The 26224-nt window shown below is 54.4% G+C and overlaps 2 protein-coding genes across 4 annotated transcripts in view; one reads left to right on the plus strand and one right to left on the minus strand.

The window, feature by feature from the left end:
• Positions 1-12332, minus strand: part of KCTD16 (potassium channel tetramerization domain containing 16) — a 40130-nt gene extending 27798 nt beyond the window's left edge. Inside the window, exons 1-2 of one of the 3 annotated variants that reach the window (XM_077786637.1) lie at positions 12226-12332; positions 9756-10905 (exon numbers count right to left, since the gene is read on the minus strand). In XM_077786637.1, coding sequence (XP_077642763.1) covers positions 9756-10587 — 832 coding nt within the window. In that variant the 5' untranslated portion in view covers positions 10588-10905; positions 12226-12332. Of the gene's footprint in view, positions 1-9755; positions 10906-11177; positions 11588-12225 lie in introns of those variants that run through there. The other 2 variants (XM_021541289.3, XM_021541288.3) reach the window with 2 other exon arrangements.
• Positions 12333-19257: 6925 nt separating this feature from the next.
• Positions 19258-25937, plus strand: YIPF5 (Yip1 domain family member 5). Its single transcript, XM_021541257.3, has 6 exons — positions 19258-19351; positions 19543-19651; positions 20704-20876; positions 21738-21883; positions 23860-24041; positions 24835-25937. The coding sequence occupies exons 2-6, from the start codon at positions 19551-19553 to the stop codon at positions 24995-24997; spliced, it is 765 nt and encodes a 254-aa protein (XP_021396932.2). The 5' UTR covers positions 19258-19351; positions 19543-19550; the 3' UTR covers positions 24998-25937.
• Positions 25938-26224: the final 287 nt, after the last annotated feature.

The raw sequence follows: 26224 nt of genomic DNA on the forward strand, positions 1-26224 counted from the left end.
GGCAGGGAACGGAGCTGGTAAGGGAATGGAGAGTTCCTGAGGAGCTGGGAAGGGAATGGAGAGTTCCTGAGGAGCTGGGAAGGGAATGGAGAGTTCCTGAGGGAGATGGGAAGGGGCTGGAGAGTTCCTGAGGAGCTGGGAAGGGAATGGAGAATTCCTGAGGAGCTGGGAAGGGGCTGGAGAGTTCCTGAGGGAGCTGGGAAGGGAATGGAGAGTTCCTGAGGAGCTGGGAAGGGAATGGAGAATTCCTGAGGAGCTGGGAAGGGGCTGGAGAGTTCCTGAGGGAGCTGGGAAGGGAATGGAGAGTTCCTGAGGAGCTGGGAAGGGAATGGAGAATTCCTGAGGAGCTGGGAAGGGGCTGGAGAGTTCCTGAGGGAGCTGGGAAGGGAATGGAGAGTTCCTGAGGGAGCTGGGAAGGGAATGGAGAGTTCCTGAGGAGCTGAGGGGGCTCAGCCTGGAGCATATGAGGCTCAGGGCCCTTGTGGCTCTCACAGCTCCTGCCAGGAGGGGACAGCCGGGGGGTCGGGCTCTGCTCCAGGAACAGGGACAGGAGCAGAGGGAACTGCCTCAGGCTGGGCCAGGGCAGCCTCAGGGTGGACATCAGCAGGAATTTCCCCATGGAAAGGGGGTCAGGCACTGGAACTGCCCAGGGAGGTTTGGATCCCCATCCCTGCAGGGTCCAAGACAGGACTGGCCATGGCACTCGGAGCTCTGGGCTGGGGACAGGGTGGGGATCAGGCACAGCTGGGACTCGATGGGCTGGGAGGGCTTTTCCAGCCTCAGGGATCCCGGTATTTTGGGACTCTGTGTCATGGCCAAACTCCTGAGGCAGAAGGAACCCAACTTCCAGGAAGTTTTCAGCAGCGTTCTCCCAGCAGTGACCTCCCAGGGCAGCCCAGCTGCACTTCAGCAGAACCCATGAAATGCATTCCCTGTGCCACAAGGAGAGATTCAGTGGCAGCCTTCCTACTCAGCCAGCCCCCGTGGGAGCACGAACGCTGGGCCAGCCCTGCTGGGCTCAGCTCAGCTCCTGCCATCAGCCCGAGCTCCCCAGAGCTGCTCTCCTGCCTCTAAAAACCATCAGCAAGAAAGGGCATCGATAATACAATAAATGGCATTATTTATGCATAGAAATTATCCTACCGCTGACCACCACTGGACCATTAATTCAGAAAAATATTCCCTATGCAGTTCCACAGGAGGACAATGGTCATTTATTTTCCCCACAATTATGCTGCAGCATCAAAGCAAAGGAAAAAGCACCAGGCAGCCCCTTGAGGCCCAGTTCCCTGCACTGACTGAGGTCAGGAGAGAAAAGCCAAGAAAAGCAAAGCCAGCAGACTTCTAGAACAAGCAGTTACTCCTCAAATTCCTTTTCATTGATTTGGCATGTTGGACCAAGGGGGTTTGAGCTGCTCAGTGAGGCACCTCAGTGTTTCCCCTGCCACAGCACAGCACACTGAGGCGATGGCACTGCAAGAGAAAATTCTGTTCCAGCTGTCCAGAAAGCCCCATCATGGCTCCTGCTGGTAGATTTAGTGTAAGTGGTGGTCAAAAATCACATTTTCATGGGAGCATCGGAGGGCAGATTTGCAGTGAGCCATGTTCACCTCCCTGCCTCAGGCTCAGCCACTGGGATCCTTCGTGGGACCATGCTGGGCTTGCCCCAGCAGTGAAAGATGAGGGAAATCCAGTGACATCCCCTCTGCAGGAGCACAGACACTTTCCCAAGCTCTCCGGTGGTGTGCTCTGTCCTTACTCGAGCTTTGCTTGGAGTTTTTGGCTTTGGAAATATTTAAAGTGCAAAATTCAGTCAAAATCAGCATGTTCCACTGGGTTCTATTTCAGCCTGATTTAATTCCACTGTAAAAATACACCGTGATTCAGACTGATGGAAATTCAATCTGAAGCCCTGAAATGAGTCTCCTCCAAAGTGGGCAGAGGATTTTTTTCTCCAAGCCTGACTTTGAGGCCCTGGCCAAGGGCTGGAGGCAGCAGGGCAGTGCTGGCTCTGCAGAGGATCCCTCGGGCTGCTCCAGGAGCCCTCCCAAAGCCCAGCATCCTCCTCCTCCTCGGGGTTATTCTGGGGGTGTGGTGCTCTTTGCAGCATCACAGCGGCAGGATTTCCAGCCGGGATTGCAGACCAGGCTGGCCGCAGTTCTCCTCGCTTTGTTCCTGGTAGAGGAATTTTTCAGCTGCCCTAACAGCTAATCAATGAGCTCCTGGAAATCGTTAATCACCTCGTTAGGGGAGTCAGAGGCAGTGCAGGGAAATTTGTAAGAGAGTGATGTACGAACAGCTCCTGGATGGGAAGGACATTAGCGAGAGTGATGGAGAGGGGTCACCAGGGCAGCCTCCAATCGACCAATTTACATTTATGGGCTCGGCTTGGACCAGCCACTGAAATGCAAAACAACTGGAACTGCTCCAGACTTCTCCTCTCCTTCAAAGCCTGTCAGACAGCTGAGTTAGCTGTGGGCAAACTGAGGGGCACAGCCCAGCAGCCCTGCTGGCATTCCCTGTGCCACTTACTCAGCCCTGCAGCAGAGATGAAGCCAAGGGCCATCGCTCCAAGGGACGTCCAGAAGCCACAGTCCTGGAACCATGAATGGTTGGGGTTCACTCCACGCTGGTAAAATTCCCTCTCTGTAAGCCCAGAGGGGCTGGCAGGGCTCAGCGGGTCCCTGAGCCTGGGACCTGAGCCAGGGCCTGCACTGAGCCAGGCAGGGACACCTGGGGCACCACGGGGCTCTGTTACACACCTGAGTCCTCAGGGGGGGACACCTGGGGCACCTCTGGGCTCCGTGCCACACCTGAGTCCTCAGGGGGGGACACCTGGGGCACCTCTGGGCTCTGTGCCACATCTGAGTCCTCAGGGGGGGACACCTGGGGCACCTCTGGGCTCTGTGCCACACCTGAGTCCTCAGGGAGGGACCTGGGGCACCTCTGGGCTCCGTGCCACACCTGAGTCCTCAGGGGGGGACACCTAGGTCACCTCTGGGCTCTGTGACACACCTGAGTCCTCAGGGGGGGACACCTGGGGCACCTCTGGGCTCCGTGCCACACCTGAGTCCTCAGGGGGACACCTGGGGCACCTCTGGGCTCTGTGCCACACCTGAGTCCTCAGGGGGGGACCCGGGGGGATTCCGGGTTGCAGCACTTCCCAAAGCACCCCCACGCCGCCTCCCTCCCCAAGCAGATCTGAGCTTCAGCTCCTCTGCTCCTCACACCTGGAGCAGCTTCAGGAGGCCCAGTAATGGCAGCGATGTTGGAGTGGATTCCAGAATTTACTTGAGCGCCTCTGAGAGCAGCAGGGGAATCGCTGCCACAGGATTCTTGTTCTGGCCAGCTCAGGCAGCATTTCCCCTCAGTGACAATTGCATGATTCCACCAAGCCTAAAGCACTCCAGTCTATTTTCTTCCTTCATAAAAAATACAATTTTGAGCAAGGAAGCTCAAAGAAGCTCAAAGCTCTTTCTGTGTGCAAAGATGTAATTTAGATTTTGCTTCGTGTCTCTGTATTTATTGTACGCTAGCCTTGAACTTGAAAAGTCGAAAAAAAAAAAAAGAGGAGAAAGTGAGGAAATATTGTGGTTACAAAATTAAACAAATCCAGGATGGCTGGACAGAAAAAACTCAACCTGCTGCAAGGAAATGTTTGTCTGTGTGCACAATATGTTGCTGGTATTTATTGAACGGCGAATGTCGGGTTGTGTTTTCTCATTTACAGTCCTTCACTCGCTCTGATTCTGTTTTCTGAGACCCAGAGCTACATTTCAGCAAGCTCTGGAAAGGCCAGGCTGGAGGAGCTGCAGAAGGGGCAGCTGGCCACTCTCACCCTGCCCAGGGTCGGGGTGCCAGCACTGCCACCCGGGCAGCAGGCGGGCATTGCCCGTGCCCACAGCCCTGCTGCAAACCAGGTGAGCCCGGGGGGAAGAAATGTCTGATTTCAGCTGGTGTCTGACTCCAGCTCAGAGGCTGAGTGATTTCTTTATTAGAACTATGCTGTAATACATTCATATGCTATTGAAAGGAGATACTCAAACTACAAACCTACTTGTTCTAACTCCCATATCTGACTCACAGCTCGTGCCCCTCTCTGAGCCCAGCCCCAGGTGGGTTGGATTGGCCACCAGGCTCAAACAATCCTCACCAGAATCCAACCAAGCATCACCCCAGGGAAACAATTCTCCAAACACATTCCACATGGGAAAACAAGGAGCAGAAACAGAAATGGTTTTCTCTTTCTTCCCTCTGTGCTGCTCTATGAAAAGCCCTGAGAGAGAGGAGCCTGTGCCTGTGCCACGGCCCTGCCTGGCACAGCTCTCCCAGCACAGCAGCCCCTGCCCAGCTCCCCGAGGGGCCGTGGGGCCTCGGGTGCTGCTCCAGGCACCCAGCCAGCTCAAGGCTGCACTTTCAGATACATTGATTTTCATTTTCCCTGAGTGCCAGCTCTCCTTGGCTAATCCGTTGGTCACTATGGTCTTTTCCTGGATCACAGAGCAGCAGCAGCAGCACTGAGGTGCCAGGGCGGCCGTGCCTCCTGTCCCTGCCTGCGAGCCTGGGGACAGCGAGGATGTGCCCGTAGCCGTGCCCACAGCCCTGCCCTGGCTCCACCAGCCCCGCAGGAGTGTCCCCAGAGCCCCTGGCACACTGCCCCCCTGGCAGCTTGGGAAGAGAGGGAACACACACAAACTGAGGGAACACACCCAACAGCCTGCAGGCTGTGCTGATTTATCTCCTCAGCCACAAAGCCCCTTCCTGGGACAGGGGGACAGGGGGACAGAGGGACAGAGGGACAGAGGGACAGAGGGACAGAGGAACAGGGAGACAGGGGGACAGAGGGACAGAGAGGGGACAGAGGGACAGAGGAACAGGGGGACAGAGGGACAGAGGGACAGAGGGACAGAGAGGGGACAGAGGGACAGAGGAACAGGGGGACACGGCTGGAGCCTGCCTGGCTGCGGGGCAGCTGCTGGGCCTGGGGGTTCCCATGCCCACGAGGTGCTTGGACAGGGGGACACAGGTGGACAGAGCCACGGCAGTGCCTGAGGTCACACCCAAGGGCCACTGAGCACTGGGCAGGGACAGGCCAGCAGCCAAAGCCTCCCTTGCTGCCCCCTCAGCACCACTTTCTGTGGGTTGTTAGAACAAACTCTGAGCCCTAAATCCAGCTGACTCTTTCATCAAGGTTTGCTTTGCTTGCTCACCGAGCAGCAGATTCGTGGCCTAATCTGAAAATCAGATTTGACACAACTGGTTTCCAATAAATAACAGCGTTTCTCATCTGTGGCATAACTCAAATCAACAACTCTGCAGGTTTTTCAGTCTGTCCTGACAAACTGGGAGAGCACGAAAGCTCGGAGCAAGGTCCTCCAGCCATGAGCAGACTGACAGACCCGGCTGGCTGCAGCCCCACCACCTGCAGATGATCATCCTGGTGAGAGGGTTTGCTTTGGCAAGAGGAGCCAGAGGCACCGATGATGACAATAATTACCTGGAAACAGAAACATCTCCTGCCAGCGGGGAAGGAGCTTGCATTATTCATTGGATTAGACTTCATTTTGCTCACTTTGGGGTCATTTTGATCTTCAGTGATTTAAAATCAGACAGAAGCAGCTCCTGGATCATGTGACAGTACTGGTTTAAAGAGAGCTGGGTGATGTTCCTCTCCCACATCCTGCCCGTTTGACAGCACAGCTGTGGGTGTCACTGTGCAAAGGCTGCTCTGTTTTGTGAGTCAAATTCCTGCCACACAATGAATTTATGAGTCAGTGGTAGGCACATCAGTATGGGATCCTTTAGCTCAGTCACACATGCACAGTGACAGGCCCCAGCTGGCTGCAGCAATCCCAAATGGATCCCCTTGTAAAGCAGAACCAGGATTATCCCAGGGAATGGTGCCTGACGGGCGAGGTCGGGGAACATCGCCTGGCATTCCTTCTTCCTCCTGCACATGCCCACCTGAGGGGCTTCATCTGTTTATCCCAGGCTGCTCTGGAGCCCGGCTCACAAACCCCTCTGCCCACCAGCCTCGTGCCAGCAGCTGCAAGGCACAGCTGGCCAGCTGCTGCAGGAGCAAGGCGAGCCCAGCATCCCCGGGAGCCACAGCAGCAGCACGGGGCTGCAGCAGCAGCAGCATGGTTCCAGATTTGGGTTTTGGAGCTGTGGCAGCAGCACCTCTGGCCATGCCCTCGGCACCCTGCAGGCGCTGGGCACTCCCTGCGTGCAGCTGGCAAGGGGCTGGGGCAAGGACAGACTCCAGCAGCTCCCAGCAGCTCTGTGAGCTCTGCCCTTCTCAGAGAGACCAGGGACACGGCTCCAGGCTGGCTGTGTCCCTGCTGTCCCCACGCCCGGCTGGGCTCAGGGCTGGCAGTGCCAGGCTGTGTCCCTGCTGTCCCCATGCCCGGCCGGGCTCTCCTGAGCTCGGAGCTGGCAGTGCCAGGCTCCCCTCGGGAGCTCTCTGTCATACCCAGCTCTCCCAGCAGGGCCGTGCGATGTTGATGGGGCAGTGCTTCGTACCGTGTGAGAGCCGCTCAGCTCACACCCCCTCTGTCCATCTCAGCCCCTCTCAGATGGATTTGCACATGAAAAATGCTCTTTATCTTCGTGCCAGCCACAGGCATTTACCTTCCCAGTGGTATTTGGAGCGTACACTGCGTTTGGGGTATTGAAACACCATTCCTCCCTGCATTCTTCCTTCTTTGGAACTAATCATCCATCCCCAGCTGGGAAGGTTTCCTCCGACAGGCCTTTCACAGCAGCTCCTGAGCAGCCTGCAAAGACCCCTCAGCCTCTGCCTCTGCCTCCCCAGATGTGTTAGACCCTCCCAGGCTCAGGCCCATTAACCTGCTGACAGCAGCCTGATGGATTAATGCTTGCACAGACACAGCTGGCAGCATCTGAAGAAATAATTATGGCTAAGCAGCTGCACAGGAGATGTCGTGTTCCACTGCAAAGCCAGATGTCATTTTATTGCTCCTCGAAGTTCCAGATGAAGTGGCTTTGGGACAATAGGCATGGAATGATTTCAGGAGATCTGGAGAGGGAGCTGCTTTGCTGCAGGTCAGTGCTGGAGCCCGCTGCCAGCTGCAGCAGCTGCTCCAGCCCCGAGCGTGGGCAGGGAAGATCCGCAGCCAGAGCCCCGTGGCAGCAGCACCGGGCAGAGCTGAACCACAGGGACTGGGACAAGAAAGGGTCATGGGCACCACAGCCATGGCTTTGGCTTTTACTGGGAAGGACACTCTGAAAAACCCACCTCTGAAACTGTATCGGTGTCAAAACCCCACAAAACCTATCTGAGCCAAATCCAAAGCCTGCTGAATGGATAGGAATCTTTCCAGGAACTTCAGTTGGATTTAACTGATGAGAGACGATTTTGTGACACCTGCTATGGACTTCCATTCTCCAGAATTTCTACAGTCCCTCTCCTCTTGGTCCCTCCCTGGCTGTAGTGATGTGGGAGCAGTGAGCAATCCTTTAAGGTAAACATTTGAGAAATATGAAAATCAGGAGTCTGTTTGTTAATTCAGGATAAGTCTATGTTCATCCTCTCTTCAATTAGCAGATATTGTGGCTATAAAGAACTTATATATTTTCCTTATTTTAAATAAAAAAGCCAGCACAATTTTTCTAATCCATTCCTTTACCTACATTAAGTCTCCTCCTAGAACTTGTACAAGACACCGTAATTTCAAGCAGAAGCTTCTTAATAACACAAATCATCTATGCCTGTTGGAATATAAGCAGATCCATGACCTTAGAACTATTTTGCTAAGAAATCCAGCTAGAAAACGAATTTTAAGTACATCTACAGATGTCAAAAACCCAGATGGTTTTTCAGGATGCTAACTTAAGCTTCATTACATAAGCAGATTAGGGCTGCCTGTTGAGCCCCACACAAGAGTAGATGGCACCGAATCCACGGAATTACACCCAAACTGCTCCCTTCCTGATGCACCTTCCATCCAAAACTTCTGTCAGCTCCTCATCCAGGAGCCTGCTCACTGTGAGCACCACACCCAGGGGGCAGCTCTGCATTCTCCTTCTCTCTCTGTCCTTCTGTCCCTTTGTCCCTCTGTCCCTCTGTGCCTCTGTCCCTCTATCTCTTTGGCCCTCTATCTCTCTGTCCCTCTGTCCCCCTGTCCCTCTGTCCCTCTGTTCCTGTGTCCCTCTATCCCTCTGTTCCTGTGTCCCTCTGTCCCTCTGTCCCTCTGTCTCCCTATCCCTCTGTCCCTCTGTCCCTCTGTCCCTCTATCCCCCTATCCCTCTATCCCTCTGTCCCTCTGTCCCTCTGTCCCTCTGTCCCTCTGTCCCAAGGCCACCAGCCAAAGCAGCAGCTGCCTACACTGATGGGCAGGGCGATTGCTCCATCCTTCATCCTCCTCAAACGAAAATGGAAGCGAGAGCCTCCTGGAGCTCTGGGATGTTTCGGCACGGCAGACATGGAATGATTTCTGGTTCAGGCTCGCGGGATGCGGATTACCCGGTGTTACCATTGGTAACCAGCGGGTCCCGGGTGGCAGCACGGCCGTGAATGACCCCGGGGTGCTGCAGTGAATGACCCCTGGGCTGCAGTGAATGACCCGGGGTGCTGCAGTGAATGACCCGGGGTGCTGCAGTGAATGACCCCTGGGCTGCAGTGAATGACCCGGGGTGCTGCAGTGAATGACCCCGGGGTGCTGCAGTGAATGACCCGGGGTGCTGCAGTGAATGACCCCGGGGTGCTGCAGTGGATGACCCCGGGGTGCTGCAGTGAATAACCCGGGGTGATGCAGTGGATGACCCCGGGGTGCTGCAGTGAATGACCCCGGGGTGATGCAGTGGATGACCCGGGGTGCTGCAGTGAATGACCCGGGGTGCTGCAGTGAATGACCCGGGGTGCTGCAGTGGGTGAGCCCTGGGCTGCAGTGAATGACCCCGGGGTGCTGCAGTGAATGACCCCGGGGTGCTGCAGTGAATGACCCCGGGGTGCTGCAGTGAATGACCCGGGGTGATGCAGTGAATGACCCGGGGTGATGCAGTGAATGACCCCGGGGTGCTGCAGTGAATGACCCCGGGGTGCTGCAGTGAATGACCCCGGGGTGCTGCAGTGAATGACCCCGGGGTGCTGCAGTGAATAACCCGGGGCTCGGCAGTGAATGACCCGGGACTCGGCAGTGGATGAGCCCTGGGCAGCAGCTCCGGGCAGCTCCGGGCAGCTCGGCTGTGCCTGCGGGGAGCGGGGCCCAGCCCTCCCGGGGAGGACGCTGCCTTTCCACGGGGGCCTGCGGAACGCGGCCCGGCCCCTGCCCCTCTGCTGCGGCCCTCCTTCCAGCACAGCGGCCAGAGGCTGCAATTGTGCTCTCCCTCCCCGCGTGGAAGCGTGTCAGGGCTGCTGACAGATGGCTCGGCTGCCCGTGCCTGGTGATTACCGAGCCTCTATTGCCTTTGCAAGGCGAATCCCCACTTGAAGGTATTTGGTAACGAATTTCGCGGTGTTTGCACGTCCCGGGAAGCGCTCTCGGCGCTCGGCTGCTGATCTACGGCGCCAGAGGCGCCGCGTCCTCCGGGCACGGGCACGGCGCTTTCGGCAGTCTGTGCTGCCACCTAGCCAGGCCCGGCCCGCCGAGCTCAGCCCCGCTCGCTCCGCAGCTCCCGGGGAAACGGGGAAATTGTCCCGGTTGATCCCCGGCTCCGAGCACAGCCCCGGCCCAGGCGGGCGCTCCCGCGGCGGCCGCAGCCCGGCGCTCCTTCCCCCGCGCGGATCTACTTACGGTAGAAGACATATTCCGTGTAGCTGGACCAGACCTTGTCGTCTGTGTACTGGTTGACGAAGGAAGCCGTCACCGAGGAGTTACAGGCCACCATGTGGAATCCACACTCGGATAACATGTCAAAAGCCCTCTCCAGGTGCTTGAACTTGAGATAAAACCTGGAGGTGTACCTTTCTGGAGCCCTGTCCGGGTCTCTGCTTTCATTCAAACTTTCTCCAAAAACCTCTTTGACCAAAGAAATCCTTCCACAAACCAAAATCCTCGGGACCCTCCTGAATTTGGCATCTGCTTGGCTCTCCCTGCCGATGGTGCAGGAGCCGCGGTAGCCGATGGTGATGAATCCCCACTTGCGGTCCGGCGGCAGGAGTGACGAGGGGGGGCATATTCTGGTGTCACTGCCCTGGGACACCTCTTCGTAGTCGCTGTGGCAATAATCGTCGGGGCTTTGCTTGCTGTCGTCGGGAGTCAGGAGCTTGACCAAGTCCGGGAGCTGGAAGTACTCAGCCTCCCTCTTGAGCCTCCCCCTCTCTGGGAAGTGGTCGGGCAGAACCACTTGCTTGTCCCTGAGATAGTCCAGAATATAGCGGAAAAGGAAACCATCTCTGTCGATGAAGAATCTCCCCTTGGAGTCCTTGGCCAGATCGTTGGCTGTGTCTCTCTTTGGGGTGAACATTTTCCAGAGCAGGGAGTGAGGGGTGCCAACCAAGGTGGAGTGGCGAGTGAAGTAAACCTGGCCGCCCACGTTGAGCTCCACCACCTCGGGGAAGGAGTGCAGCCCCGTCCCCTGCTCCCGAGCAGGGAGGTAAGTCCTGCAGTTGCCACTTAGAGCCATTGTAGTTTAAACTGGAAACCAGCAGCACGGAGAAGCAGGACAATCAATCACATCGGAGGTTAGAATAAAGCTCCCAACATTAAGAAGGAACAAGGGGGAAACGAGAAGCGAGAAAACAAAAGTAGCCAAAAGGATTGTTAAAAAAAAAAAAAATCTGAATAGTCCATGAGTGACAGTGTGGCAGAAGTGGTTTATACACTGAGCCACGGAGGCTGGAGGCTGGAGAGCAATCACCTCATGACATGCAATCACATCATCAGCTCTTCCAACAAAGCCATCAAAATCAAGGTCAAGCCAAGTCTGTGGTCATTCACAGGTCTGTGAAAAGGGAAAACAAAACAAGGCTCAAATTACTCTTCTAAGCATCACAGCTGCAGCAACAGAGAAAAGCAGAGCAGCTCGTAGAGCCAAGCTAAATCTGTTAAATAGGTCTCTTTTTTTTTGGCAAGTTCTACGCTTCTATTTCACAAGTATTCATCAATGGAAGGGCTACATATGACTCCACCGTTTAAAAGAAACTTCATACTTCATCTTTAAAGAAACATCTAAATTAGACATGCACATGAGGGAACAAGAACGGGGACTCTTACCTTGGTAACAATTCATGCATAGCTCTTGTAAAGAAAACCAAAATGTCAAGACACTCAGAACACACATACAGGCACACAGGGTCCGGGTAGTGTGAATCCGATCCAAGCAAGGGACAGCAAAGGCAACAGAAGTGCTCTTAGCAGCATCCACGGAGGTCTCGAGTGTAAAACCGAGTCACAGGGAAGTTAACTGTGGCGAGTGACGAGGAAAGCAGTACATACAGCACGGCGGAAGAAAATAATTAAAACAAACAACTAAAAGAATAAATAAAATAATTCCCGAGTGGATGCCCCGGGCCGGGGCAGCGGGAGGGCAGCGGGGCGCGTCCGCCGGCCCCGATGACTTGCAGAAAGCCGTCAGCCCGCGCTAGGCACTGCCGGGCTCCGGCGGCTCCCGCGGCGGCAGCGCGGCGGCGGCTCCCCCATGGCCCGGCGGGAGCGGCGGCCGCGCCGGGGCCGCGCTCCGCTCCGCCCGCTGCGCGCTCCGGGCTCGCTCAGCGGCGCGGGGCCGGCGGCGCGGAGCGCGATGCCGATTGCATCATCTTAAAGGAGTCGGGCCGGGATGGGCGCCGCGTCCCGCGCCGGCACCGGGCAGCGCCGGGCGGCACCGGGCAGAGCCGGGCAGCGCCGGCGCCGGGCACAGGCGGGCGGCACCGGGCGGCACCGGGCAGAGCCGGTACCGGGCACAGGCGGGCGGCCCCGGGCGGCACCGGGCAGAGCCGGGCAGCGCCGGCGCCGGGCACAGGCGGGCGGCCCCGGGCGGCACCGGGCAGAGCCGGGCAGCGCCGGTACCGGGCGGCACCGAGCGGCCCCGGGCGGCCCCGGGCAGAGCCGGGCAGCGCCGGCGCCGGGCACAGGCGGGCGCGGCAGGACGCGCACAGCGCCGGGCAGCGCGGCAGCACCGCGGACAGCGGCAGCACCGCGGGCAGCGCCTCGCCGGGCCGGGCCGGGCCGGGCCGGCCGCCGCTCAGCGCCCGAGCTGCGCCGCAGTCCCTCCCGCTCCGTCCCTCGGCCGGCAGCGCCCGTCCCCTGCCCGCCCGCAACGTGCCTGTCCCGGCTCCGCGGCGTCCCCGCCGGCGATGCGGGCGGGCAGCGCTGCCCGGGGACTCCCGGCCGCGGCTGCCGGGCAGCACCGGGACGCGCTCCCGCCGCCGCCGCTCCTCATCTCCCCGGAGCCGGCAGGGAGGGGACCCGCGGGGCGCGGGAGGGAGGAGGAGGGACCGGGGGCGGCTCCGGCGGTGCGGAGGACCCGCTTTTACTCGTGGGTCTCTAACGGGGAGAGCCGCGGGCGCGCCGGCACCGCCACCTCGTGTCCGTCCCCGCCGCCCGGCCCAAAGCCAGAGGAGGAGCTGCGGGAGCGGCTCCCGAGCACCCCGCACTGCCGGGCATCCGGGGAACGGGGCAGCACAGCCCCGTGCCAGCTCCCACCGCTTCTGGGCAAAAACACTCTTCTCGGAATGGTACCATAGGAGAAAAGAAAGCCTTTCCCTAGGAAAGCTTTAGAGTGAAGTCTGTGTCTGATGGAGTCACCATGCAGGGGTAGATTTTGCTGACTGCACTTAAGTTCACAGATTCACGGAATATTCTGAGTTGGAAGGGTCAAGGATCATGGAGCCCAGCTCTTAAGTAAATCCACACGGGAATTGAATCCACAACCTTGCTGTATTAGCACCAGCTGAGGCTGCAGATACTTCAGTGAGAGTCTTCTGAAAACATGGCTGTAATTTAAAACGAAATAGCCAAAAAGAATAATTTTCAAGGCTAAGACAGAAAATCACTACTTATGTGCCTACAGACTTTTCAAATTAAGTCTGAGAACTGAACAGTTAATCAAACCCTTGATTTTTACCTTAATTCATTCATTCTGAAGCAACTGCTGCACTCCTGAGCAGAGCCTGTCTCTCACCTCAGGATCCTTATTTTCAAACCAGCAGAATCTGGTGCCACTACAGGGTGTGCTGGTTGTGCCTCAGAAAAGCCCAAGCCCTGTGTCCTGCCCTTGTGCCTCAGCAGAGCAGCTGAAGCAGCGCAGGTCAAGTGCTCCATAACCCCTGCACAGAGGATTTAAAGGTGGCATGTGAGATCATGTTCACTTAAATGTCTTCATTACCTTTTTAAGAGCCTGGCGCAGTCGGTGCAGACAGGATTTAACACCTGCATGACCAGCCAGAGGGAATGACAGATGCCTCTGGCAGTGACAGTGCTGTCCCAGTTAAAAGCAGGGAGAATTGCATCAGCTTTCGCAAATATTTCAGTTGTCCATGCTAGTTCATACGCAGTTTCAATCTAATTAAAATCTATTTTCATAAAGGCAGGGCTTGGAGAATGCATTCCCTGTCCCCAGTAAGAGCTGGCGGTGTCCAAACCAGCACGGAAGCGTTTGTGATGTCCCTGTGACAGCACCAAAGGCTGAGGCTGGGGTGGAGCTGAGCCCGGCGCTGCTGGGCACCACTCGAGTGGGATGTGCAGGTGCTCGGTGAGAGGGGACAGGAGTCACCCACACCTGGGGCTCCTGGCAAGCTCTAATGAGCATCAGGCACGGACTCCCTGTGATTAGCCAGTACAGACAGCTCTAAGCTCGAAGTCTTTTTGAAACATTATCATCAGAATTGCTCTTTGAAAATAACAAAAACCATAGAATTTTAATCACAACAGCTTTAGAAATGCAACTGCACTTTTCAAATAGCAATGAAAGCAATTCAGCACCTGCTTTTATTTCTTCACACGGGGACATTCCAATCATTTCACTGTAACACAATTTCCTTTGATGAGATGACTTCAGGAGTAAAAGCATCACGTAATGCTCCCCAGCTAAATACAAGCCATGGACCAAATGCATCAAAATGCAGCCTGAGAGAGTGAAACTTTAAAATCTGGGCTAAATACATGATGACCTAAATGTAAAATATGTGTCAGGACCACACCGAGGAGCAGCTACAGTTCTGATGGAAGAGGAAAGCAGTATCCATCAAAGGGAGGATGAAGCACTTCTCACTTCTGACACATGCCTTCATAACTCCCAGCACAGGCAAGGGAAAATTTAGCCTGAGCTTAAAGTGTATGCTCCAAAAGTCCCAGCATAGCTGTGCTGGAAGCCAGTCCATGAAGGCAGTGACATCATTCACAGGTTTGAGGTCATTCCTTATGACAAAGTGCTAAATTGGCATTTCAGGAAATCATGGAACAAGTGACTTTATGGAATGTGGTGGGTGTTAGAAATAGGTGTCGGAAAAGCAGCAGCAATGAGTGCTAGAAAGGAAGGGCAGCGGTACCTGGGCTGGAGTAGCAGTGTGTGTGTGTTTGTGTGCATCACCTCCCATCTCCAGAGGAAACACACAGGCTGGAAATTCCAATCAAGTCGCCCACACGTAGTGAGAAACATGGAAGCTGTTTATCAGCAACAACACAAGAGCTTTGGGGTGACTGGAGAAGGAGCAATTGAAAGAAGAAGAAGCTGAAGTAGTAATTCTGAGGAAAAAATACATCCAAGCTGGATTTTGGACAGAAGATTCTACCTAAAAAGCCACATGAGAACTTTCATCACTCTGTGTGATCTTTACACACAATAGTTAAAATAAAAAAGGAAGAAAGAAGAACAGCACTTCCAGTTCCAGACTGGCACTTTGATTCAGGAACGACTTCAAGGTGCCACCTAAGGATGGATGAACCGTCCTTCAGCCCTGTTCCCTGTAACATTCTGTGCTTCTCAGCAGGCTGTGTCTGAGCCCTGAGCCCAGCAGCGTTTCCCAGGGCAGAACTCCATCAAGGCAGCGGCAAGAGGGCAGTTTCTGAGAATGGTGCCATGGCAGAGCAATAAGTGTCTGCACTGGGCCTGTCAGAGGGCCAGCGGTTTCCCCGAGAGGCAGAAAGGGTGTCCTGCACTGGAGCTCCCTGACAGGACTGCCAGCCCAGCCTCGGGCCACACAGAGAACAGAGCCTGGAGGAACCCATCCCAGACTCCTGCGAGTTCCAGCCCTCTAACCCAGGCTCCTCTCCAGCAGGGCAGGATCCTCCCCATCACCCAGAGACTGAGCTCCCTGCAAGGAGAGCCAGGCAAGAACAAGCTAAATCAGAGATTAGCCCCTGATCCAGCAGTGTGAATTACACACAGTGAAATTCTCATCTGCTCAAATCCAGCGGTACGTGCGAATGGGAAGCCCTAACAAATCTTTCACTTTGAAGAAAAAGCATAAAGCAGCACTAAATGGCTGAGTGTCCCTGAGAAAGGATCTTCCAGCAAAGAGCGTGAGTGCCATGAAGGCGGGTTTATTCACAGAGCAAAGCATTACACAGATTTGCCCTTGATCTTTTATTCATAACTCAAGTGCATAATGTATTTTCATCCCAAACAAGCAAAGGGGAAGAGCAGCTTTCCCAGCTGCTCAGGCTGTGAGACAGGCTGGGAGCAAGGCTCAGATGGAGACACGACATGGCTTTTTGTCATCGTGTACCACACAGAGAGGGGTCACAGCTCCTGCTCAGAATCCCTCTGCTCCTTCTGGGGAGCACCAGACCCCCAGCACACGCACAGCACAAGGTCTGAGCCTTCCAAAAGCTGACAGTGCGAGGGAATCATGTTCCAGTGATCTCCAAATCCATCACTGCACATCAGGGAACATTCTGGAGAATAATTGATATATGTGTGCTGACAACTCCTTTGGAATGCCATGGCCACTGTTCAACAAAGCAATCTGCTACACAAACAGCCCTGACCCTGCAAGAGAGCCAGCATGTGCAGGCAGGCAGAGACCTCACGGACACATTGGCAACCAAGGACTAAAATCAATCAAAAATCACAGTTTTCAGCCTCCCCTCTGCAAGGCCCTTTCGAGTTCTGCCATAAGAAGGCCTGTTTCAGCAGACATCTTCCTCCTCCCCCTTTCCCCATCCTCCCCATCCTCCACAGTTCTTTGAATAATACTTTTATTCTCAGTCTGATTCAAATTATTCTGTTATCAACACTGGTGTAATTAAAGTGTGTTTTTAAACATTACAGCTAAAACAAACTTTGGTAGCACTATCATGATACCAGCACTGTGTAACCCATGTACTACACGAGTACTTTAATGTGTGCTTTTACTCTTCCCAGGTTGCAGCCATTTCAAGGTCTCTTGCAAATTCAAATTCCCTGTCCAGGTGGTGTTCTAGGCCAGGTGGGGCCTGGAGCAATCTGGGCTGTGGATGGGATGAGTTTTAAGGTCCTTTCCACCCCAAAGTAGAGTGGGATTCTGGCACTGTGTGGTAGCCCCCAGTGCAGCTGGAGCTGGTGCCCAGCAAAGGGACGGTGCTGGTGTTTGGTGTTTGGTGTTTGAAGTTTGGTGTTTGGTGTTTGGTGTTTGGTGTTTGGTGCTTGGTGCTTGGTGTTTGGTGTTTGGTGTTTGGTGTTTGGTGTTTGGTGCTTGGTGCTTGGTGTTTGGTGTTTGGTGTTTGGTGTTTGGTGCTTGGTGCTTGGTGTTTGGTGTTTGATGTTTGGTGTTTGGTGCTTGGTGTTTGGTGCCTCCAGGCTGCAGCTCCAGGCTGTCCATGCACTGCCCTTCCCAAGGCATTGGGAAGGAGCAGCTGTGCAGCTGCAGTGCCCGCGCACCCCTAGAGCCCCCGGGCTGTGCAGAGCAGCCTGTCCCGCAGGGCTGGCAGCCCATCCTGAGTGCCGACAGCAGTGCTGAGATGCCCGCTGCAGGGACAGCTCCTCAGCGAAAGCTCCACCTAAGCCGCCAGGAAATCCTACCAGTCTAAGCAAAGCCAGAGAGATTCCTCGGCCAAGAGCGTTTCCCCGGCAGGTCCCAATTACACAGGCCAGTGCCTGGGCTGGGTCTCATTTCCCTGCCCAGTGAGCCGCAGCGAGTCGCACAGCTCAGCCCGGGGCACTAAGCCGCAGCCATCAGAGGCCCCCGCACATCGTGCAGGTCTTGCATGAACGCTGGCACCCCCTCAGCCTCCAAACACTAACTCTCCTGCAGCGCAAATCTGCAGGAAGCAGCTCACGGCACAGTTACTGATCTGTTTTCCATGGCTGGAACTCTCCATTCAGCTCTACAGTGACACATTTCCAGAGCCTGCTCTCGGCAGTGCCACGGACTCCGCACCATCAGCTCTGCTTTGCAGCGAGGCTTGGAACAGGGCTGCAATTTAAATGCAGTCATTTCACCAGCACAATATTGCACATGCAGGTTTGTAACAATATTACTGTAACTGCATCCTGAGCCAAAATGAATTCAAAAAACCAAAGTGTGAAAAATGCATATTATATGGCTCTATGCAGATAGCTACTATTTGTATTATGTTATATTGATCAGTTATGCTTTTGTAGTTAAAATGAGGTTTTAGTAGTTAAAATAGAGACTGTGTATGTGGGGGGAGGTTTTTTTTTAGGAATGAGATACTTGCTTCGAGGAATACCTGAATCTTCCAGAAAGGAGGAATTTATGGCTTTCTTATCAGAAGAAGCTAATTCCTTCAGGCCTTGCTCAGACTCGAAGACACCATGGGGATTAATGGAAATAGTTGACATACAAAAGACAGAGTTTTTGTTTTAAATAGAATGTATGCATAACCATGAAGGATATATGAATATGCAACAAGTGTATTGTTTTAAGGGTGATTCTCTTGTTCACAAGGGATGCTTTTTGTGACTTAGTGTCCGAGAGCATCCGGACATCCAAAACTCTTTGCGTTTTATTGTCTTGTAATTGTCCTAACTCTAAATTTTATTACTCTAATTGTATTACTGTTTTTATAACCATTTTATTATTATTATTAAACTTTTAAAATTTTTAAAAACCAAGCGATTGGCGTTTTTCACAAAAGGAAAAACACACACATACTTAAACCAGGAGCATGGCCTGTGTAATCTCGTGTGCCCCCACGGCTGGGGCTCGGCTCCAGGAGGCTGCCAGAGCTCGGAGTGCATCGTGCACGGGATGGAAACTGGTTCTGGTGTAGTTGTGAACCTCACACCCCTTCAGCAAGCTGTAAAACAAGGACGAAGCAGCGGTCCTGACCCAGCTCATTCGGAAGTTTCAGCTGCACCTCCTCAGCCAGGGTTTTCCCTCACTGCCACCTCAAAGCCCACCCAAGCCAGCACAGCATGGTCGCTCCTCCCTGTGCTCCGCTCTGGAACATGAGAGGGTTAATAAAAACAAATTCTAGCTAACAGGCTTCCAAAGGCTGCTAAAATCCTTTTCCCCAGCCCTGCTGATAAACAGCGAGTGACCCCAAAAGGAGCTTTTTCACACGAGTGTGTTCACAGTGCCAGTGTTTTCCTCAGTTCCCCCGTGTGCCCAGTCCTGCAGCTTATTTGGGAGGGGTGAGCCAAAGCCGGGCTGTAACGAAACAAGAAGATTCACAGCTCTAGTTTCAAACTGTTTCCGTGCGGCCACAGGAAAATGTTTCACGGGGACATAGGAAAGGGAGCGAAGGCGCTGCACAGGAGCCACACCGACCCCGTGTGGCTGAGCCGGGCTGGGGAGAGCCGGGCTGGGGAGAGCCGGGCTGGGGAGAGCCGGGCCGAGAGAGGGGCCGGGCTGGGGAGAGCCGGGCTGAGGAGGGATGGGCTGGGGAGAGCCGGGCTGGGGAGAGCCGGGCTGAGGGAGGGATGAGCTGAAGGAAGGCTGAGCTGGGGGATGTCTGGGCTGAGGGAGGGCTGAGCTGAAGGAGGGGTGAGCTGAGGGATGGGTAGGTGAGGGATGCCTGGGCTGGGGGAGAGCCGGGCTGAGGAATGGCCGGGGCTGAGGGAGGGCTGGGCTGAGGGAGGGATGAGCTGAGGGATGGATGAGCTGAGGGAGGGCTGGGCTGAGGGAGAGCCGGGCTGAGGGAGGGATGAGCTGAGGGATGGATGAGCTGAGGGATGGATGAGCTGAGGGATGGATGAGCTGAGGGAGGGCTGGGCTGAGGGAGAGCCGGGCTGAGGGAGGGCTGGGCTGAGGGAGGGATGAGCTGAGGGATGGATGGGCTGAGGCGGGACCGGGGCCGAGGGAGGAACCGAGGCGGGGCAGGGCCGGGGCCGGGGCCGGGTCTGAGGCGGGGCCGGGGCCGGGGCGGGGCCGGGGCGGGGCCGGGCCGTGCCGTGCCGTGCGGCGCGTGCGCGGAGCGGCGCGCGGTGTCCCGGAAGCGGAGGCGCGGCCGTGACACGTCGCAGGGGCCGCGGCGGCGGGAGCGGGGCCGGGCCGGGGCCGCAGGTGGGGCCGGCACCGGGGACGGAGCGGCAGCCCGGGGCGGGGAGCGGCACCGGGAGCCCCGGGGAGGGGCGGCCGGCAGCGCGGGGCACGGCCGGAGCGGGGAGCGGCGGCCGGCGCAGCGCGAGGTCCGGGCCCGGGCCGCGCGGGGCCGGTTCGGCAGCGCCCGAACCCGCCCCGCTGGTCTCTTGCAGGGGAGGCGATGTCCGGGTTCGACGGCTTCAACACCGACTTCTTCCAGACCAGCTACAGCATCGAGGAGCAGGCGCAGCCCTACGGCTACAGCGGGCGGCCGTACAACAAGTAACTCGTGTGCCCTGCCCGGGCTCGCATCCCGGGGCAAGGCGGGGGGAGCCCCGGTCTCAGCCCGTCCCTCCTGCCGTGGCAGGGACACCTCCCACTGCCCCAGGTGCTCCCAGCCCCGTCCAGCCTGGCCTGGGCGCTGCCAGGGATCCAGGGGCTGCCAGGGCCTCACACCCTGCCAGGGCACAATTCCTAATTCCCAATATCCCATCCATTCTGGCAGGGGGAAGCTATTCCCCTTGTCCTGGCACTCCAGGCCCATGTGCGAAGTCCCTCTCCAGCTCTCCTCTAGGCTTCCTTGGGATACTTCTGGGATAGTCTGTATCTGCATGTCAGCCAGCTGCTGGTTTCTGGAAATGAGTCCCAGTTGTTCCGATGGAGAGCTGAACTCATTGTCTAAATGGAGATCTGAAGGAATTTTGTGTTCAGCTCTCTGCCTGGTAGATTTCAGAGCAAGTGTTAGAGAAGATTGAATGACATGTTGTATGAACAGTCTTAATTATACAAGTGATATGCATGTCCTTGGGAGAAGAAATACTGTTCTAATGCAGCTCCATATCCAGTCACTCGCTTGGGAACTAGAAATTAGTGTCACCTAAGTGAGCATCCAATGTTCTGGTGACTCTCAGGCTGCAGCAGGGAGGTGTGCTGGGTGTTCCTGGGGCAGGGGGATCCTGGCAGCCCTGTGTGAACGTCCAGCCTTGGGCTGAGGGCTTTGCTCCCTCCGTGTGCTCCCTGAGATGGAGCAGGTCAGTGCCGTCTGGGACCTGAACAAATGTGCCCCCTGTGCTGGGGCACAAGGAATTCTGCATTTCCCTTCTCTTCCCATAAAGATTTTGGAAATGTTTCTGGAAATCTCTGTGGTTAGACTTGGGGTAGATTAGTGGCAAGAACACCTGAAGAGGTATGCTTCCTGTGGGGTCATGTTGTGGAACTCCTTAAGCCCGAAGGAAGAGGTTGCTGTGACGTGCTGACTGGAACAAGCTCTGCCTTGCAGGAGGTGTTTGAGCAGCAGCTCTGGCTGTGCCCTAACGTGGGGTTGTGCTTTGCAGGCACTATGGAGGCTACGAGTACCCCCAGCAGGCTGGCTTCGTGCCCCCTGACATGATGCAGCAGCAGCAGCCCTACACGGGGCAGATCTACCAGCCCACACAGGGCTACACTCCAGCCTCAGCTCAGTCTTTTTATGGAAGCAACTTTGAGGATGAGCCTCCACTATTAGAAGGTAAACTTTGCTAAAGTGGCCTAAATCCAGAATTCCTCTTAGTTTGGGCGTAAGTTGGTAGCAGTGTGTGGATTCCCTGCTGCTGGGAGTGCTCAGTGCATTTGAAAATCTCACTGATTATCTATTTAAACCTGTATTTTGGCATGTGAAATCCTTGTTCTTGTGTGAACTTCTGCAGTTGGAAATTTGTGCTTTCTTGCCTCACACCAGCTGCTCTGTGGCAGTTAAATCAGTTAACTGGGAGACCTGACTTCATGGCAAAACGCTTAATATTGCTCATGTTGCAAATAATAATTGTACCTGCCCACTTTGTAAAATAAGTGCCTGCAGGTGCTGAGAGTTGATTCGTGGTTGGAATGGGAATGTTTCATTGCTAACCAGGAATGCTAAACACTGCAGAAATGCCTGTGTGGAGTACAGCCTATGCAGAGTGCCAGGCTGGATATTCAGCTAAGTCTGGCTTGCTGGGGTCAGTTTCCAGCTTATTTCTGTTATTTTTCAGTTCCAAACAACTGAATAAACAGTCACAGGGTGGAGAGCCAGGCATCTGTCACACGTGTCCCCAGGCATGACACCTTCCACCCCCTGGGCTTTTTTATTAATAACTTTATTTACATAAATAAAACAGGGTCAGGGAACTGGGCTGAAAAGGACCCAGAACTCTGTGCTTGGGCTCTTCCCTGGTCCTTCAGAAATCACCTGGGCCTGGGAATGTGTGGAGGCAGCAGGAGGAGACAGGGGAGGGCTCAAGTCCCTGGTGCCCACCACAGATCTGGGGGAGATGGGAAGAGGGGAGCGAGTGGGGCAGCCAGGAAGGGAAGAAATTAAATCCAATGAAATCCACATTCTGCTCACTTTCAGAATTGGGGATCAACTTCGACCACATCTGGCAGAAAACACTAACGGTGCTGCACCCCCTGAAGGTGGCTGACGGCACCATCATGAACGAGACGGACCTGGCCGGGCCCATGGTGTTCTGCCTGGCCTTTGGGGCCACCCTGCTGCTGGTGAGGCACTGCCAGGGGGCTGCTGGGCACGGCTGGGCTGGGCACACACGGGCTGCAGGGTCACTGCAGGCTCCCTGCAGCTCTGGGCCAGCAAAGCTCGTCCTTTCCATGGATGTCCTGAGTGGGAAGGGACCCCAGGGAGATCAGAGTCAGCTCCTCACCCTGCACAGCACAAAAACGTGTGTGTGCGTGGGAGAGCTGCTGGGCCTCTCACCCTGCTGGCATGGACGAGCTCTGGCACTCCAGTGTGGCTTCAGGGTCAGCTCGCTCTGGGGCACACCTGCTTCACACTGTTTGTGTTGCTCACTGCTGGAGCCTGGTCACCTTTTCTAACTGAGCTTAATTGGAATCATTGTGCTTTAATGGCTCATGATGACAGCAGTGTTCCTTGGCATTGAAAGCTTCAGGGGTTTTAATCCGTTTTAGCTTTAAATGCTTCAGGCGCTACTTGTCATTTCTGCCTAAAATTTCACATTGCTTTGACAGTTAAAACACACTTTGGTACCAAGGGGCCTTCAAGCCTACTTTAATAAGTAACTTTTATTTATGGAAACTAGGCCAGTCACATTAATGAACATGTTTATAATATATACATTTGAATTTTCTTTTCCTAAAAATTTAATTCTCCAGTTTCCTTTTTAAAAAATCCATGGAATGTGGTGCAAGGAAGTGGGCTGAGCCTGGCACAGAGGTTGCAGCAGGTGTGATTGTTTCCTGTGTTGCTTGGGGAGGAGGAGAGCTGGGTCTAAGCACATCCAGTTTGGAAGTTGTTGGAGGGGACACCCTGGAAGCTGCCCAGCCCCGTGTCCTGCAGGGTGCCTTGGGCAGCTGCTGGAGAGGAAGCAGCAGTCTCAGCGTGGGAAAACCAGGAGATGGCCTGAATACATGGACATAACCCACATGTGCTTCCAAAATTTGGGTTTGGCTTTTTAAAACTTCCCTCAGCTAATCCAGAGCTTAGCCTCAGCTGTTCCTGGGATTTTTTTAATAGTTTTCCTTGTGCCATAACTTTGTGCATTCTCCCACAAATTAAAGGACTTCAGCTCTGGGTTTGTCAAGAACTTCCCGAATTACAGTTTTTTGTCTTTACACCTATTTCTGTAAAGATCATTATTGCAAGTAATCAATCAGCATGAGAAGTCCTTGATGAAACCCTAAACAGTTCCTGGGCTGAGATCAGAGAATAAAAATCAGATCAGAACTTGTTCATTAGGATCCACAGAATCAGGAGGAATTCCAGGCTCCTGGAGCATGAGATGTCCTGGGACTCTGGGGGGAAACTCTGTGTGGGATGGGAGTGAGGGAGCTGGGGCTGGGGGACAGTGCCTGTGCCCACCCCTGCTGTGTTCCAGGGTGGGTAGATCTGCTCCCTGTGCTGGATCCGTCCTGACTTCCATCCTGTGTTGGATCCATCCTGACCCCAGTCCTGACCCCAATCCTGACTCCATCCTGTGCTGGATCCATCCTGACCCCAATCCTGTGTTGGATCCATCCTGACCCCAGTCCTGACCCCAATCCTGTGTTGGATCCATCCTGACCCCAGTCCTGACTCCATCCTGTGCTGGATCCATCCTGACCCCAGTCCTGACTCCATCCTGTGTTGGACCATCCCGATCCTCTGCTGACCCAATGCTGTGCGGGTTCCATCCTGTGCTGGTTCCATCCCGACCCCCATCCCAAATCCCATCCCAATCCCATCCTGACCCCATCCTGTGCTGGTTCCATCCCATGCTGGTTCCATCCCGACCCCTGTCCCGAATCCCATCCCAATCCCATCCTGAGCCCATCCTGTGCTGGTTCCATCCCATGCTGGTTCCATCCCGACCCCCGTCCCGAATCCCATTCCAGTCCCATCCTGAGCCCATCCCATGCTGGTTCCATCCCGACCCCCGTCCCGAATCCCATCCCAATCCCATCCTGACCCCCTCCCAGTTCCATCCCAGCCCCGTGCTGACCCCTGCTGTGCCCGGCTGCAGGCTGGCAAGATCCAGTTCGGGTACGTGTACGGGATCAGCGCCATCGGCTGCCTGGGCATGTTCTGCCTGCTGAACCTGATGAGCATGACGGGCGTGTCCTTCGGCTGCGTGGCCAGCGTGCTGGGCTACTGCCTGCTGCCCATGATCCTGCTCTCCTCCTTCGCCGTCCTCTTCTCGCTGCAGTAAGTGCTGCGCTCGCCCCTCGGGCACACCTTCCTCTGCACAGGAGGGAATCCCCGAGGGGAGCTCCCACCTTCAGTGCTGCACCTCTGGATCATCTCCACTCAGGGCAAGAATTCCTTATCAATGGCTCCAGGTGTTTTCTGGGGGAAAGGGGGTGAATCCTGCCTTTACCTCATTAAACAGCTTTTGAATACATAGACTCCAGGAGCAATCTCAGGCTTGTTTTCAGCCAGCTCTGAATCTGACAGGTCTCAGCACCTGTAAAGTCTGAAAGTAATTATTATTGAAGACACAAATTAGGATTTTACAAATGCCAGAAAATAAAGATGATTCCTTTTGGCTCTGTGAATTTAGGGACTGAAAAGAAACAGCTTGGCATAATTATTTTACTCACTGCTTTGAAATTTTCATATGCATAATTTTGAGGAGGCTTTTTACTGTCATAATTGACTGACAGTGTTCTAAAATTCTAGAATCCCAGAATTGTTTGGGTTGGAAAAGCCCACCCAGTGTCACCCCTGCCATGGCAGGGACACCTCCTCTCACTGTCCCAGGTGCTCCAAGCCCCGTCCAGCCTGGCCTTGGGCACTGCCAGGGATCCAGGGGCAGCCCCAGCTGCTCTGGGCACCTGTGCCAGGGCTTTCCCAGTGCTTTCAGAGGGAATATTTCACTTAATGCCAAATGCTGAAATTGGTGCCAGGGCCTGCAAAGGCGTTGGATGAGTCCGGGTGTGACTCCTGCAGGTGGATACCCACGGGGCTCTCAGGAGTTCTGTTCTCTCTGCCTCTCCAGGGGGACGCTGGGGATCATTCTCACGGCTGGAATTATTGGCTGGTGCAGCTTTTCTGCTTCCAAGATCTTTATCTCTGCCTTAGCCATGGAGGGCCAGCAGCTGCTCGTGGCCTACCCCTGCGCGCTGCTCTACGGAGTCTTCGCCCTCATCTCCGTCTTCTGAACTGATCTGGGGGGCCAGGGGGAAAATCCCAGCTTGGAACATGGACTTGGACCAGAAACAGCTGCAAACAACTGTCTCGTGTTGCTATCATGAAACTTAGACCTGTTTGAATCACCTGGAACAATGGAAATGTCTCGTGTTCACTTTTTTAGGACCTTGAATACTGTTTTCAATGACCTGGGGAGTCCAGAGCTTTAATACGTGTTCATGCTTATCAAGTTCCTGTGATTTCTTTCCCATTCCTAGATATTTAGAAAAAGTAACTTTTGGTTGTTTATTTGAGGGTTGAGATTTTTGTTCATTTTGTTTTGTTTTGTTGGGGAGGGCGAAGGGTTGCAGTTACACATTGGTAGATTTTTATCCAAACAGTTAAAGAAGCTGCCGTGAATTTGGGGGACTTTGGATAAATCTGCAGGAAAGAGGAACCTGTTTCCTGACCCCTCTCACCAAAAATGCACAAATGAACAAATGTAATTAGAGTATTTCCCGTATTTTAACCAATATCTTCCTAAGCTCTCCAGTCACAATTATTTGTCCATTTGCTGTGAGAGTATTTCAGGATTTGAGATACTCAAATTATGAAGTAGAAAACAGATGCTTAAAAGTGAAAAGGGATCTGTGATTCTGTCACACTTGAAACATGACCACATTGGAGTGTCTGTAGCTTTATGTTAATTGGGGTTTCTGAAAGATGTGGGCAGAGGTTCCTTCCCTCATGGTGCACATTCTGCTGGATGGATGAAGAGGAATCTCTCTCACAGTGCTTCCAAGGAAAACACCATTTGGAAAACGTTATGCTTGTCAGTATTGTAGTTATTGTAAAATAATTTAAGGCATATTGATTAAATTTTCCTTAAATTTTGAAAAAGGTGTTTGATTTTCCTAACCTTTATTTTTGATGTTCAGTTACTAAAATAGAAACTTTCATGTTGAAACAAAATCACATTTAAAATTGAATTCATTGGGTGGATTTGGTGTTTGTTACAGTGAGTGACGAGCAGGAGGGAGTCCTGTCCTGTGTCTGTGCAGATCAATAGCATTGATTGCCAGTGAGCCAAATTAACACAGCTCTAGGACACAGAAGAGCTCCCTCAGCTGCTTGAGCAAGGTTCTAACACTAACACTGCGCTTTGGGAACAGCTAATTCAGCTTATCCTGCACCTCCAGAGGGGAGGTTCTTAAGGCCTTGCATTGGTTCCAGAGGTACCTTCCAGGGTGATCACCTGG

The sequence above is a fragment of the Lonchura striata genome, chromosome 15, assembly GCF_046129695.1.
Source record: "Lonchura striata isolate bLonStr1 chromosome 15, bLonStr1.mat, whole genome shotgun sequence".
Classification (NCBI taxonomy): Eukaryota; Metazoa; Chordata; class Aves; order Passeriformes; family Estrildidae; genus Lonchura; species Lonchura striata.

Bases quoted from the DNA above. Each gene is read 5' to 3' on its own strand.
- YIPF5 (XM_021541257.3), top strand. From the start codon at position 19,551: ATGTCCGGGTTCGACGGCTTCAACACCGACTTCTTCCAGACCAGCTAC. The intron at 19,652-20,703 runs GTAACTCGTGTG...TGTGCTTTGCAG, and splicing joins AGCGGGCGGCCGTACAACAA to GCACTATGGAGGCTACGAGT. The intron at 21,884-23,859 runs GTGAGGCACTGC...GCCCGGCTGCAG, and splicing joins TTGGGGCCACCCTGCTGCTG to GCTGGCAAGATCCAGTTCGG.